At 43.6% G+C, this 16,835-nt stretch overlaps 1 protein-coding gene across 1 annotated transcript in view; it reads right to left on the reverse strand.

Moving 5' to 3' along the window:
• LOC119162320 (uncharacterized) overlaps positions 1 to 15,720 on the reverse strand; it is a 44,790-nt gene extending 29,070 nt beyond the window's left edge. Inside the window, exon 1 of the mRNA XM_037414755.2 lies at positions 15,636 to 15,720. Within this exon, the coding sequence (XP_037270652.1) occupies positions 15,636 to 15,707 (72 nt within the window). The 5' untranslated portion in view covers positions 15,708 to 15,720. The remainder of the gene's footprint in view (positions 1 to 15,635) is intronic.
• Positions 15,721 to 16,835: the final 1,115 nt, after the last annotated feature.

The following is a 16,835-nucleotide window of genomic DNA, read 5'->3' on the forward strand; positions in this document are numbered from 1 at the left end:
TGCTGTGTCATGGAATCTACACTTATAGCGTTGAAACTGAAACACTACCTCTGTGCATTAGTTGCGTTACGGGACACTGCTGAGCTCAACGACACATGTTTGATCCAGTGGCCACATTTTGATGGAGGTGAAATGCAGACACACTCGTGTGCATAAGGGTTAGTTTGAGTCACTTGCACCACATGATCTATTTCATGAGGTGCTGTACTTTGCCGTTCATTTCAGTGGTGCAGCAATGACGACCTCTGAACCACGCTATTGACTTCAAAAAGGTGCAGGAGATGTGCAGCACTAGTACAGTCGCAGTTTTTTGGGAGTAAACACAGAAGCGCATGGCTTTCAGTACTACTAGTGCCGTTAGACGACACGTCACAGTATCTGAGCCCATGCGCGAGCGGGGCAGCCTCACTTCGCGCGCATCACGTCATCGCAGCGCTCGTTTGTCGTCTGCTAGCTGATTTTCGGCCTTCCTGCGGATCCTATTATGATGGCAACAAAAATTTGGGTGCTTTCAGTTCAAATGCCTTGTCTTTTATGCCTGCTGTGTCACTTGGTTTTCATCATTTTTTTCTATTTTTTCATCCTTTTTGTAGTACAACGAATAAGTGAAAAAACGCAAACACCCAAACTGTTAGTTTGTGTACGTTAAATTTGACGAAAGACTGGTACGTTTATTTAGGTTCTGTCTGTAAGCTGGAATAGTTTCACCTAATGTTACGTTTGTATTTTGTCGTGTACCCCTTTGAAAAACAAAAGTACTGCTGTCATTCTGGAAGGTGTAAAAAATAGTGGCTCAAAGTTACGATGCACTCGAAGATTTTGCCACTGTTGGCAAACCTTGCGTTTGTCCACAGTCGCCACGTAAACTGGGTTTCGCACATAGGTGATTTCATGTATATTCCCGCATATTTTCACAAATTTTCAAGCTTGCCAGAAGAGCACCGTGATCCAGCGATTTTCTATGCGCTTGTTCAATACTTTTACAATGTCCACCAGCGCTAGGTATGCTGGAACACAGAATGTGCATCGGAGAAAGCGCCAACTGAAATATCAACGATGACCCAAAAAACGCCAGCAAAAATAGTAACATATTTTAAAGTTTACTTGTATATCGAGTGGAACGTAATTGGTTGTTATACATTGTTGCCATTTGAAGGCACACGGCTTTCCTACTGCCGTGCGCGTGCAGCAGACGACACGCGTTGGCTCGCCTAACGCAATGCGTGTGATGGCAGAGTTTTCGCCACCTGGCCGCACTGCACATGAGCGATAGTTCTCGCTGCCACCACAACTTGGAAGCTTGAAAATGTGAAAAATCTGTGAGGACGAAGTGCAAGAACAGATATTTTCACAGGCAGTCATGTTTCCAGTGAGGCTACGATTGAATTTGTTTTAACCAGTACTGTATAACCCATATACATGAAGTGGTTTGCACAGCAACTGTAAAAAAAGTATTATTTGAATTACAAAATGAACACCACAGCAGTGAGGGTCAATACCAGCCTTTCTGACCTTTCGCTGTGCCTTGTGAGACAGTTTACAAACTACGCTTTGAACTGTTTCTTCTGAATCAACCTTGTTGGCATCATATCAAGTTTACAAAAAGATGCCCCAAAGCTCACAAGGCTGCACTCAATCGCATTCGACATTGCACATATGCTCGGTGGACTCCTTCAAATGAAAAACGAATTATAAAGGTGATGAGCACTAGCAGCACAGCTATGCCAAGCACGTGAGCATTGTTGTGATGAGCAAGATTGTGCTTATTAGATGTGGTAGTGTTCTTTTTCATATAGCAGAGAAACATCCCACATTTGTTTCAGAACGTCTGCTTCTGTTTAGATTACCTTGTCATAGCTATAGTATTTATCACTATGAAGTGTTATTCTGTAGACTACTGTTATAAAGAAACTATGAAATTGAAGAGGTACTTCAAACGTACATCATCATGACTTATTCACAGCCCCGCTGCAAGATGTTAAGTACTTCAAGCCGAAACTTCTAAAAGTGGCTGGGAGAAAACAATTTTCAACTTCCGTACACGAGTATACTGAAAACATGAGCACAACAAGTATGTAATATATGTGACCTTTATTGATCTTGCCTCAGCACAGGTTCACATCAAGCCCCACCAAATTATTTTGGGGGTGTTTGCTCTCAAGAGAGTGCTCAAGTTCTACCGACATGTCTATGCAAAAAAATGCCCCCACCTTCCCGAAAATACTATAATTGTGAGGAAGTGCGAATTCAATGCGTAGCGTTCATAACGGTGTTTCACACCTAAGAACCCAGCATTAGAAGAAAAATTTTGTTTTGCTTAGACCGTGCAGCCATTAGCACCGTTCGCCGCACGTGGCGTGTTTCTGTCGCGAGAAACGTGATATGCGTTTCCTGCTCTGGTAGCTAGCGTGCATGGTAAAAAAATACTATGAAGTGAACAAAAGAATTGTTGGCTCGACATTGGCGTTCCACAAAGGCGTCTCGAGCACACATTTTCGGATGTTTTTGAGAGGCACCCAGCCAGTGAATGGTTCAGGGTGAAGCAAGAGTGGACGGGAAAGTGGGGCGCAGGAAGGAGAGAGAGTGAACGGCGAGATAAGGAGCGGCGAAGCACTGCACCTGCCCTCTCCTATACTTTCTCGCATCACATGCTCCGGTTACTAGGGGCAAGGATGAGTGCGCGTGCCCGCAGCTGTCGCTATGGGAGGAGTGAGGAAGCAGACATAAGGCCTGCCGGCGCGGACACCACCGCGGACGACGTCGGATGCCTGACATGGCCCGACTAAGATATACATTCGCATTTAAAAGAGATTGCGCTTACAGCTGAGCAGTTCTTTAGTGTACCGTATGATCACCAACAAAGAAATGCAAACAACAAAAATGTGCAATGCATGCCTAAAGCTTACTTTCTTATACCTTTGGTTCTCCATTCTTTAAAAACTCACCTTATATCTGTTTCTTTGGCATACATGTTCGCTGCATACTCAGTAGACCAATTGTTACTTACGACGAGAAATTCTAGCTTTATTAGCTGTGTAATGAACCTCTAACAGGGAATATAAGCCTTAAATATTTTTTCGCCGATCACCTAAATGCGTAATACTCTTCATAAGGGCTCACGGCCGCGAAATGAAAACTCGTGCCTACCCTGTTGACACAACGCAACCTCGCCCATTTGTAAAACATTCATGGTAACGCAGAGCCAGGAAGATTCAGAACTGCATGCATCTGCGATTATTTACGTAACAAATTTAGCAACACCACATTGTCCTCACTACGCTATCTGTCGGCATTATGCATGTTTCATTCCCGATTCCACATCATGCGCTCACTTCAAGATGAACACAACATGACAAGCGCCGCATAGCTGACGGCAGGATGAGCGCCCTGTCCTGAAGCTATTCAGGCATTAAACTCGCACGCCCGACACAATGAGAGTGACGCTGATCCAGGAATTTCGTTATTCAGTTATATCATTATATCTGTTACCTTTCAACAGTCTTTACACATGGGTGGAGAGTATGCGATAAGTATGAGTGACTTGTTCGTTCGGACATGACTGCATACATACATCGTTTGTACCGGCTTGGGCACTCTCAATAAACGATACAAATCTTACTTGATTGACGTTGTTTTCACCAGTTTGGTGACCTCGCGATAATAAGACATACGATTCGTGATTTAACGACGAGAAAAAAAAACTAGCCGATCCCACGTACCTGAGAATCGACGTTACGCCAAGCATGCGGAGGGAGGGACCGTATTGTACTTTTTTTTATTGAGCGACAAGTCATGAAATAATGCTAAATACATGTACGAATGTCACACGCACAGACATATATGTTGAAGAGTTGCACATGTCTAAATAACCAGTTGTTTTCAGTTGCGCCACGATGCCAACATGCATATTAGTAACACCAGAAGCTGGTATGAAGCGCTGACGCTCACGAGAATGCTGGCCCTAGACACTGCTACATAAATCAACTTCACCGCATGGCAACCAACCACAATTGACGTTAACGCGACATGACGGCTATCTCGAATGAGTACATATGTAATGTTTGTAAAATTGGATAGGCAGCATTGCAACCACTACTGACGTTTAACGAAGATTATTGCATCTATTTGAAAAGTAGTTCCGAGACCTGGCGTATATAGCTCTGTTGTAAAATGCTTCATTGCCACGCAGGATGCTTGGGTTCGATTCTAGCTGTGACCCTGACATTTACTCTTTGCATTCGTTGGGTCAACGCTACCGGTATCGGGTATTTCTTAACATTCGCACGTTAAATTTGCCCATGTGTGTGCTCGTCATTCCTGGGTAGATGGGTAGATACTAAGTGTCAATTACCTGTGGCGCATACCCGCATACCAGCGGCAAATATCCGCCCGTGTGTATGTGCCACTGCCTGGCGGGAAGTGCTTGACGACGTACGTGACGGGACTGTGACATTACTCATGCCTTGACCAGCACGTCATATTCGTCAAACCATCATATCCTCCTATGTTAATTTTGGTTTTCGCCAAGTTAAGGGGGTAACCACGAGAGCACCAAAACGTAGGCGGCTAGATAGATAGATAGATAGATAGATAGATAGATAGATAGATAGATAGATAGATAGATAGATAGATAGATAGATAGATAGATAGATAGATAGATAGATAGATAGATAGATAGATAGATAGATAGATAGATAGATAGATAGATAGATAGATAGATAGATAGATAGATAGATAGATAGATACGCTCAAAGTCGCCGAAGTTCGCTAAGAAATGCTTCGCTTTTATTACCACTGGGAGCGAGCAGCGTGGTAGCACAAACCAGCTGTAACCAGTCAACCATGAGCGAAAAAAATGTGTCTGTTTATGGGTGATAATAGCATTAACAGCGCCATCTCGCCTCTCGGCATTGCAGTTCAGAACGCCGCCGCTACGCATATTTTGTTACTACAGTCAAAAGTACAGTTTCCGTTCTCTAAAGTGGTAGGTGTTTGTTCTCTGGTCGCACCTTCAAGCAGCGCTACTGCAGAGTTTGTGGGTGGATTCAGGCACTGAAAGCAGAGTTTGTGGGTGGATTCAGGCACTGGCGTGCGTGAATGCTGAAAGATAACCCTGTGCTGCCAATGCAACCGGCGGCGCAGTTAAAAAGTGCCTGGTCAGCGTCGCAATTACAGAATCTCTATGCGAATTCGGTTCCGCACAACACAGAGAAAACTCCAAGGAATTATGTGCAAATCAACAGTGGTCACGAAATAGGTTAGATATGCACGCACAATACTTGAAGTGTTCCGCATAAGATTTAAACATTCTGATGTTTTGAGAGCCGGATTCATGATATGGGTGCCAGCCCAGTATTCTACCACTGAGCTACTCTGGTGCTTGGATTCATGATATCATCATGAGGAACAGTTAACTATGTAAAAGCTAGGACTTTTCTTGGATAGGCCACCGTACTCCGTCATTGAATGCGCCACTTTTGGAAAAGCAGCGGAATAGCCACTAAGCGACAAAAGCGTGTGGTGATCTAGATTTTATAAAAATGCTAGTCACATTAAAACGCATTCATAAATTCAAGATGCGCTTTTCTTTTTCAAGTGCGACAGCGCTCAACACTCTCCTAAGCTGGTCATGGCAGGCGCTATACATGCAGAAATGGAATGCGGAAACCAACGTAGTGATACATGACCTGCAGGCCGGTGAGCACAATTGGTGCCCCGGAAGAGGGACCCAACCTCTGTAATCACAAATGATATCAATTCGAGCAGCTAGACGTTCATTATCACTGTCTCTCATCCTGGTCTTCCACGAAATATGAGCGAGATTTATGCAGGACCCCTGGCACCGCAGTTTTCAATTCAACATGTTCAGGTTATGCCATTTTCGTGCATAATTAGTGATCACGCATTAGGGATGAACCTTGCCTGTAAGATGATTCTTCTATGATAGGAAAGTCGGTTCACTTCAGCAGTGACCATCCTTTGGAATTGTTTTGTGATACGATCTTTTAACACTCAAGCATTTTATACCGGTGTCCACTACAGCTGCGCTGACGTAGCTTCGTCCAGGATATGACTGTATACTCACAGATTGCAAAAAAAACGAGACGGAAAAAGTTCTGTCACGGTGCACCAGCGATCCCCTACTCCTCATTGCGCGGCTCTCGCCACTAGGCCACGTAGCATACGTTGACAATAGTGATTACGGTAAGCCATCTATATACACCGTATACGATTTGGTTGTCCTCAAGGTTCCGAAATTTCAGCGCGTTTTTGCCATCCGTAGCGAAATGACATGATGAGCTCGCGTTGGGTAGAGTTACTGTATATGCTAACTTTAGGTAGCAGAGTTGCGTCACTGTTTTACGAAACTGCGCGTAATGAGAGCCGCGCGTAACGAGGGCGTTGCACGGCCATTCGTTCACTATCCAGCTCGATTAAGCTGAAGTCTACAAAATTTTAGCTGGCTTCCTCACACAGTTAACGAATGAGCCCTACGTGACGAAAGAATTCCATTTCTGACTGACTCAACCACGATGAAAAGTGCACGAATAATTTGCTATCTGTAAATGGAAAGGAACGCGAGTAAATGGAAAGGAACTGAGTTTTGCTAGTACCTTCACAAAATGCAAATAAAGCACAACAAAGCAACTGTAGTACACTGAAGCCCGGAAACTGCTCATACGCGGGTGGCGAGTAGCTTTCCGGCAACACATTTGAAATCAAGATGGCGTGCCTTGGAGCAAGCCTGCTACATAAAGTTGCATATACAATAGGCACTTTTAGCTGACCAATTTCGCGCTCCTTTCTACGTTCTGCTCAAACGCTCAACGTTACCAGAACGCAACGCACGTTTTCGGTTTCAGCCAAGCATGGTTCGGTCATCGCAATGGCGACGCCACGAGTGCATGAACATTCTTGTAAAGAAAAATAAAAACAACGTTCCTATCTTGCAACAACATTGAAAATGTTGTTTTAATATAGTGTAAATTCATTTACTGTTTGACGCATGAGCATTTTTAATTTTTTGTCTCCTTCACTTGGAGCTCAACTACAACCGAAGCCTTCAAAGAAGCCGAAACACGTTTCAGACGCCCTGCCCTGAGGCAGCGCCTTAAATGCGTTGTCTTGTGGCAAATCAATCTAAAGAGCTTTTCTGGATAGGTGGATCAGTTGCTGCTGCTGAAAGGAAATTGTTACTAATTAAATTGCTTACTAACGAAGATTCATGAAGTCGCTTTAGCGGAAGTACCCAAGATGGATGGACGGATGTATCCGGCTGTGCCCTTTAGATAGCGGTGGCTCACGCCACCTAGCCATAAAATTAAGTAATATCACTGTTTGTTTAAGGATTGAATTTCACTCACGCCTCGATAGTAGCCACTAATCAGTTAGCCTCCTTCTGGTTATTTCTACCCGTTTAAAGTCTATTTTGCCTTCATTGTCCCTAAACCCCAATGCTTTGAAAAATTCAGCGCCATTATCTTCGACAATAGGATGTAGCCCTTTACAAAATAATATAAAATGTTGAGCCGTTTCCTCCTCCTCTCCACGCGCACTACATACCGTGTCTGTGCCTTCGTATTTTGCTCGGTACATCTTGGTCCGCAATACCCCCGTTCTAGCCTCGAAGAGCAGAGAACTACCCTGAGAATTATCGTAGGTCTTTTCCCTTGCAGTTTCCTGCTGAAAAGTTCGGTAGGTCTCCAGTGATGATTTCGTAAGCCTTCCCTTCTTCCACATGTCCCTCTGTTTCTTTTGCCTTCTTCTTAACCAATTTTTTCTTTCGGCTTGGTATTCTGCTGTTGTCTAAATACTTGCTTGACCATTTTTGAGTTCGGTTCCTCCATTTAGTATCGACATTCTTTATGTACAAGTAACTCAAAGCTTTCCTAGCCCAACGCTCCTCTCCCATTTTTCTCAATCGCTCCTCAAATTTTATCTTGCTGCTAGCTTCCCCGTATTGAAACGATGTCCATTCCATGTCTCTCTGTACCCCCTGATTTGGGGTATTGCCGTGAGCTCCCAAAGCAAGTGTACCAAAATAGCGTCTCGAGACGCTCGCTCCCTTATTGTCTGAAGTCGAAGATCACCCAACATGCACGGATTCCCGAAGGGATTCACTGCGACGACTGCTCGGAGGAAGCACAGATTCTAGTGTGTCCTGGAGTGCCGTTGGTGCTTGCGTGTTTGCTGAACAAGTCACCCTAAGACCAAGCCAGTGCGTATCCTAACTCTGCGGATGTGTTGTGGGAATGTGAAGCCATCAGCCCCGCCCTCAGCGAGGACAGGTGGGCTGCACTCTTACGCAACCCCGAACTTAAGGATCAAACCCTGGCCGTCCAGAGTGCCCGTGAACGGGCCGCCAAGCTCGGCTTGACGGTCTCTACGTGGGATTAGCCGGGTGGCGCGGGGTCTCCCCTGTGTCTTCTCAGGACAAAAATAAAGTTTTAATCAATCAATCAACCAACCACTGTGTTACCCGAGCGGCGTGGACTCGCGGCACAAGAGGCTGCCATTTTGGTCGTTTCTCCTCGCGTCACGTGATCCTTCGCTTGTTACGACGGTCCACTCACACGCTCAGCACCTGACCGTCTATAGGGCATGCGCAGAGGCGCAAACACCGAGTGGCTCAGCGGAGTAGTAGGCAAAATACGGTCCACTAAAACACTGATCTCTATACTAGGGGGAGCTCGATGGCGCAACGAGCACGTGTGGTTGAAGCCACCAGAAGCCGCCGTCCCGAAAGCCACCGCCATGAACAGTCACCTGCGGCCGGCGTGAGGGCTTCTCTTTTCTTTTTAATGAAATTCTGGCCTGTAGCGCAGTACACTGCACGAATTGACCTGAAATGTTGTTGCAAGGAGGTTTCACGTATAAGTTGCTCAAAATATTTTTACTTTTTACGCATTCTGCGAAGAAATTGGGGTAGTTGCTCGCCGTTTTTTTTTCTTTTTTAACAAGGCGTGATGAAGGTGTTTTTTTTTTCATATGCTGTTTCCTACTACCGATGCTTCAAATATACGAGAAGTAGGTCAGTAACTCGAAGAAGGACAGCTCGACGCCATCTCCAGAAAGCAGATGTTGCAGTGACCAGTTCGCACCAAGAAGGTTAAAAAATATTTAGTAAAGCTCCTTGGCTTTGACCACTCGGTTCCAAAAACTCAGTTTGGAAACGGCGCTCTCAAAACGCTATTTTTTTCAGATCACTTACAAAAGACGAATCTGCACCCCTAGCTAAAATTGCACTCATTGTTCTTTTCTTTTTGTAAAAATTATTCCGTGACAAATTTTCTTCTTTTACCTGACTGATGAGTAATTGTAAAGTTCTACGTTATAGCATTCCGCTGTATTCAGAAGGTGTCGCTACTGCGTCTGTCATTTTTCATGTAGCGTTGGCATTCCAATGACACCTAATCATTGAGTTTATTGTATGCACTAGTTGTAGAGTATTGCACTCCGCCTCTCAGACGGTGTCACTACAGCCTCTGTCATTTTTTGTGCAGTGTCAGTCAGCGTTCCAAGTGGTGCCTAATCGTAGGGTTCGTTGTATGCGCTAGTTGTAGATTACAGCCCTCCGTCGCATTCTAACAGCATCGCTACGGTGTCTGTCATTTTTTGTGTCGAGTCGAATGACTGCGAGAATATATTACAAAAACACGAAGATACGATCACACCAATGACTGCCCCCAGATAATGCTTAAATTACGCGCCTGAAACGCCCTGAAGACGCCAGTTTCCGGGACAGCGAAAGAACCTTCTGGTATCTTCACAAGCGCCTGCATGAACGAGTGGGGATACGTCGTTCAGTTTTTTTAATGGAGGTCAGTGCGCTAAAAGTGCCTAATAATTCCAGCGTTGTTTAGCGTTGGACGCTGCGCCTATCGCGTTTCAACGAGTGCCACCTGCACGGAACGTGGTTAGGTTCGGGAGCGCGCTTAGGTTCGGGAGAGCATGAAGGTCACTTCACTCGCTGCCCCGACCGTGTTTATGGAGGGAAGCCGCAGCTCATACACGAAGCACACTCTAAGGGGAAAAAATGAAATCTTCGGGGAGTAACTGTGCTACACAACAATAATCGTCATGTGCACTTGCTCACGTTACTTTCCTTAAAAACCTGAGCTGGCCACATTCCTGAGAAGAATGCTATGTTACACTGATGACGCACGCGCCATTCGTTACCGCGAAGTACCGGAATCCTTGTGATAACGCGAGAAAGTACTCGAAGTAGATGAGAATTATTTTTGTGTAGCAGAAACACGGGAGTGTTTGAGCATTTGGAGACAAATGCTTCTTTTTTTTTTTCATAGTCAAGTAAGAATTGTGACAGTTGTTCAGCTTGTCCTGTGTATACTTCGGCGTTCGTTTCGTGTGCCTTTCGCTCTCTTTGAACAGCGTTCTTCTATTGTCGAGCTGTGACAGCTGTTAGGCAGCGCTAGTCTTGTGTATGCTCATTTTGTTCCTGTTTTCTGCTTGAGGTGTGCGCTGCCAGTTTCGAGCTGCTTGCCGTTCTTTGCGTGAATTTGCAATGAGTTGCTGTTGATGAAACAACGCACAATAAACGTTCAACTACCACTGTAAAGACACAATTCACTTTCGTGCTATACCGATGCCGGGGTAGTGGGATCAGCCACATTTTTTTATCGTAAATGCATTTAACAAAAAGTGGGGCCCATCTGCATCACCGGCTACTCTTAAGTAATAGTTGTCGATGTAATGTTGTCAATACAAAATTTGACAAATGTATACATAGAGGAACATTCAGACACTCAGTTTCCGTATGCAAATTAAGTTTTCACGAGGCAGGTGAGTTAATCGCACAGCGCGAAATATTCGCTACGCTAAAATATCTACATGTAAAACACCTAAACATTCCCGAACTAAATACAGAACACTTGCAAACTGTTTTTGATTTACCAGAAGTGATACTCGAGGAAACAAATACTATATAAATAAGAAAATACAAGGAACATGTCTTCAGCAGTACACTTAATTATTACTAAGGCCCGCAGTATTCTTTTATGAATTAGTACGCGGAGTAATCTTTCTGAAATGTTTTCTGTTCACCCTTGATCGAAAAAAGAAAGTATGATGATAGTGAACATCTATCGAAACTTCGTCCTTTTTGCATGAGTTTCTTAAGTAGAGCCAAGTGTAGAAGAATGTACACTTGGTTTTCTTCAGCCTCATCACACCACCATGTCATTTCACATGAACTATAAGTTTATCCCAAACACCGTACAGAATAAAAGGTGCTGCACAGCCGAAATTTGAGAATATAAAAAAAATTACTGCCCACCTGTTTGAAACTCAAAGCTATGATAAAATAAATGCGGATATCTTAGATATGAAAGGTTAAACGTTTCCTTTCATAACCTTACCACCTTTTGTCAGATTTGCAGTATTTCCACGAATTATCGTTTTCACCAATCAGCAGACATTTCTAATTAGTAAATACTTGTCTTTTGTAAGTCACCTTCACGCCTTCACGTATTGTAACTTACGTTTCTAATGAATATTGTGCTTATATGTGTATGACTTGAATTGTATTTTTTGTACTAAATAATATTTACTTAATCTTTCCCGCCCACATATATATATATATATATATATATATATATATATATATATATATATATATATATATATATATATATATATATATATATATATATATATATATATATATATATATATATATATGTATATATATATATATATATATTAGTAAGATCTAACAGACAATGATGCCAAGGAATCTATAGGGAAGTTATTATAACCAATGTAATGTAAATAAGAAGAAAGAAAAGTGGGTGAAAAAATAACTTGCCGTGAGCAGAAAACAAACCTACTACCTTCGAATAACGCGTTCGATGCTCTAACCACTGAGCTATCATGGCGGCTATCTCCCCAGCCACTTTATTAGTTTTATATGTGAATTTAAACGTGGGAGAGTCAGTGAGCGCCATCTGTAGCCATAGCGGCGAGTGTGGAACATCTTTTTATGAGCCTATGTGGCGTCACGTAGCACGTGAACTTATTATGAGCGGGCAGCTGACCAACTCACGGCAGTGACCTGCTCATGGCAAGTTATTTTTTCACCCACTTTTCTTTCTTCTTATTACATTACATTGGTTTTAATAACTTCCCCTATACATTTCTTTGCATTATTATCTGTTAGATCTTACTAATATTGTGTCAAAACACGGAAAAAATGAGCCTTAGGTATACACTTCTTGTCCATATATATATATATATATATATATATATATATATATATATATATATATATATATATATATATATATATATATATATATATATATATAGGCAGGCATGGTGGTTGAGTGGCCGTAGCGTTGCATATAGTCTAGTAGATCCTCCGTGAGCGGTCACAACGTGGTTTATTTCGACGTTTCGGCCTAGAGTCTGGCCTTCATCAGGAATAAAGATACAGTATGTCGGTGCTCAGCTTTATACAATCTCAAATCAGAGGGCAAGGAAAGAGGAAAAAAAAGCAAAGAAAAAAAGAAAAGAAAAGGAAAGAAAAAAAAGAAAAAAAGAAAAAAGAGAAAAAGAAAAAAGAGAGAAAAGAAAAAAGAAAAAAGAAAAAAGAGAAAAAAGAGAGAAAAAAGAGAGAAAAATAATATACGGTGGATTATTTTTCTCTTTTTTCTTTTTTTTTTTCTTTCCTTTTCTTTTCTTTTTTTCTTTGCTTTTTTTCCTCTTTCCTTGCCCTCTGATTTGAGATTGTATAAAGCTGAGCACCGACATACTGTATCTTTATTCCTGATGAAGGCCAGACTCTAGGCCGAAACGTCGAAATAAACCACGTTGTGACCGCTCACGGAGGATCTACTAGACTATATATATATATATATATATATATATATATATATATATATATATATATATATACATATATACATAGGATATGGCACAACGGGAGCGTTGTCAACAAGGATAAATATATTTATTTCCCAACAGTTTCGGGAGGGGTCCTCCCTGCTCTCCCGAAACTGTTGGGAAATATATTTATCCTTGTTGACAACGCTCCCGTTGTGCCATATCTCATACCTTCACGAAGACTAACTGGCCCATTGAATTATTACTCCCACTATATATATATATATATATATATATATATATATATATATATATATATTTAATGATTATTACGGTGCTATTGAGAGCTCTGCAAACCATTTAAACGAAACAAGTTTTGTTGAAAAATCAAGCGCATAGATTCATCAATAAACATCCCACATCATTTGCCGCCAGAAGTTGTAGTAGGAAGTAACTAGTCATTCTATGAATGCGTCGGACGCGCCATTCTATCAGCTCTGTCCTTTCCAACTATTTCGCATTGCCTTGGAGTTCACTGTAAAATATGTTGTGAACGTAAACTTTTCGCTGTGGCGTATGTCTTTATGATTCAAATTGTCGTCGCAGGCGAAAGTTTTCCACTGTTCTTTCGGATGCTCCAAGAAAACTTGAGGCTCAATCTGATGAGACCACAGTGATAATGAGTGACGAATGGACAATGCATCAGTGAGCGGAAACATTTCATTGCCGCGAAGTCTCTATCTTCGAAAGGTAAATAAAAGGTAAAGTATCCACCTATGTGGGAGAGGAAAAAAACGATTTGTATAAGGCCAAGAGGACGAACGCATTGAGAGGAGCTTACCAAAAGCAACGCATATGGGCTCAGTTAGGCGCACGCTGACAAGGAAAGCTCCGGGTTACTTCGGCTAACTCCCGGGCCACGATTATATACCAATGCCCCACCGCGGAGGTCTAGAGGAAGGTACTCGGCTGCTTGTGGTTTGAACCCCGGCAGCGGCGGCTGCACTTTCTATGGAGGTGAAATCTGTATGCCCGTGTGCTCAGATTCGGATGCACGTCAAAGAACCCCAGGTGGTCTAAATCCCCAGGAGCCCTCCTCTGCGGCGTCTCTTATAATCATATATGGTTTTGAGACGTGAAACACCACATATCAATCATTCATGATTACATATCAATACCTGATTCAGGGATATGCTGTTTCGCGCTCGATCTGGAATTGGCCACATTTTACTCAAGTTATGAATAAGATGAATGGCGGACGATCGGAGTGGCACAGCATCGAGTTGAAAACATAGCTACGAAGAGAAGGCCCTGGAGCTTGTAAGAACTGTCTCTAAATCTATATACGCCAGCGTTCTCGCGTTAAGCAGTGTGGTCATCTCGTAATGCCACCCAACCTTCGACCACGATGGCAAGTTGCCCCAGCAACAGAGCTCTATAGCCACAGCAGAGTATGTTTTGAGAACGAATTCGAGGACAGAAAGCTTCGTTCATCGGTGAAACAAGAGGCAACGTATTAAATAGCATACTTAATACTCCCTATCAAAAAGCATTCTAACGTCATTTTTTCGCTAATTTTATGTGCGTATGCGTGTGCGAGCTTTTTCGCAATCGGTCAAAGCGCGCAGAGTAGCTACCCGTGGGCAAATGATATCATGGCGACTATCCCGTTGTTGCAACTAAATGTCTCGACTTGTGTAAGCGTGGCGAACAGTGCTAGATAAAGGCAACGCCACGCACTACGACTGTTTCAAAATACTCTGTGGACGCTTTAGAAATAAAACGTCCATTGAATACAAGCACGTCGTGATTCATGCGCAAGCCATTATCACACTGCGACAATGAGCCTGCAGTTTTTCCTCGTAGCTTCTTCCTGGACACATGGCTCCGTTTTTCAAGAAGCAGAGGTACATCCCTATAACTTACTCTGATAAAGTTCATTAACATGAAAATCTCGAACCTATACAACGGTGCATTTCCTGCAAAAGCGCACAAGTTTTTTTTTTAACACATGTCTTACCAGTGACCTCTTGAAAGGAAGCTGCACGACATGTGATGTTTACCCCATGGTTTACTGATACGATATAGCCGCATATAACAATTCCGATGCAATGCTATAGGGCTGATGGAGACGCCGTATGCATGGAAGTGCCCCCAAGCCGTCGTGACCAGATGGCGATATGCAGCGGGGCTAAACCCTCTTATCACGCGCTCAACTACAGGAGTGTCACTGTGACGAGTATTGTCACGGGGTCGTGACGTGGCCGAAGACAGGAGACTTCGTGTTGGGATTTAACTGTTTATTTGGACGAACCTGTGCCCAGTAAACGGAAAGTCCAATTACAGCAACAGTCTCGCACAGATAGCAGTCTCGGGCTGATAGCGGCGAAAAGAGCGTCGGCCTTCGATCAACAGCTGACAAGCGGCGAAGTGCGTCGGCATTTATACTCTTGCCGTCGAATGTTCTAGCGTTATCACTGGCGGTGGCGTAGGTTCCAGAACAATCTGTACCGTTCGCACAGTGGGCGTGATCTTATCGAAATGATCTACTACAGTCCGGAACCTTCTCGAAACTGCAGATCTACTACAGTCCGGAACCTTCTCGAAAACCGAAAACAGGTAGTGGAAAAAAATTGATTACTTGCGCCATCTACTTTACTGCACTTGCGGCACCAACTGGCATTACTGCAGCAAGTGAGGACGCAAGCGTTATTGAACGAATGAAGTTTTCGCGCCCACTGGCAATTAGCTGCCCCGCGAACAATTCTGAAAGCTCACTAATGCATACGTACCGTCGACTCGATTCCATGAGCAGCCGTGGCACTGAGGATCAGAAGGAGCGCAGAAACGAGCTGGACAGCCATCGCTACGAACTTGGAAACAATGACAGACATGCCATGGAGTGGGGGCGATGCTTATATACACCCGTGTCAGGCTACCATATGAACCAATCAAAGATGAACATGAACCCTACGAAAAGCATCAACAGTTTTCCAACACGAAAACAACAAATGCTGCTTGTTTTGAGCCATCGGGGTTTTTTTTTCGATCGCTTCAGTTGAGCAAAACGAGATCTGTCACATTTCATGCAGCCACGCTACCTTGGCAGGCCTATTAGGTTAGCGCACATGTCTGTGATTTGTAGCCCATAGCTGGCCAAATACGAACGACCATATTGATGTACGGGACTCTAAAAAGTGGATGAATGCGCTGACGTATACTGTTGGTACGTCAATCATGCCACCGTATCATCGCATACTATCGCGGCCGCATGTCTTTAGATGTGCGCACACGCACAGTCGAAATACGCAGGGCGAGCAACGAACCTATCTTTAACCACAGAACGCGCAATTCTTAATTAGCGATAACAGGAAGCTATTGCGTCACAGCTGCCTCGCTAGCGCACGCTCTATTCGACATGGAACTTCTGACATGTCCCTATAGTGCACTCCCCTTAGACACATGCATGGCGTAACAAGACCTTGCGAGTGTAGTACGTTTGTACGCACCCTACAAGTATTCTTACTGAAGTAAAACAACTTCGAGGATGCTTGAGCTTCGCTGCCGTTAGTAGAGAACGCGACAACACAATAGGGCGCTGTTCGCAGCGCCTTGTGAATCGCAAGCATGTCTTCGCTTCTGGGTGGACGCCTCAATGATGCCACAAGAAAAGAAACGCCTGTACTCGGTAACATTGGCCGTTTGAAGCTATCCTGCAATACCTGCTGCCAGTGCAGTAACGACTACGTCAGTAACAACTATGCAGTGACCACTATGCCATGAATATTCCTTTTGCGAATTGATCAAGTACCCACTAGGCGCCCGTGTAAGGCTACACGCGTGCCTGTACGCCGCTGCACACATCTGATTGATTGATTGACTTCTGAGGTTTACCGTCCCAAAACCACCATTTCATTATGAGAGACGCCGTGATGGATGGCTCCGGAAATTTCGGCCACCTGTGGTTCTTTAACGTGCGCCAAAATCTGAGC

This window comes from Rhipicephalus microplus, unplaced genomic scaffold, assembly GCF_043290135.1.
Source record: "Rhipicephalus microplus isolate Deutch F79 unplaced genomic scaffold, USDA_Rmic scaffold_49, whole genome shotgun sequence".
NCBI classification, from domain to species: Eukaryota; Metazoa; Arthropoda; class Arachnida; order Ixodida; family Ixodidae; genus Rhipicephalus; species Rhipicephalus microplus.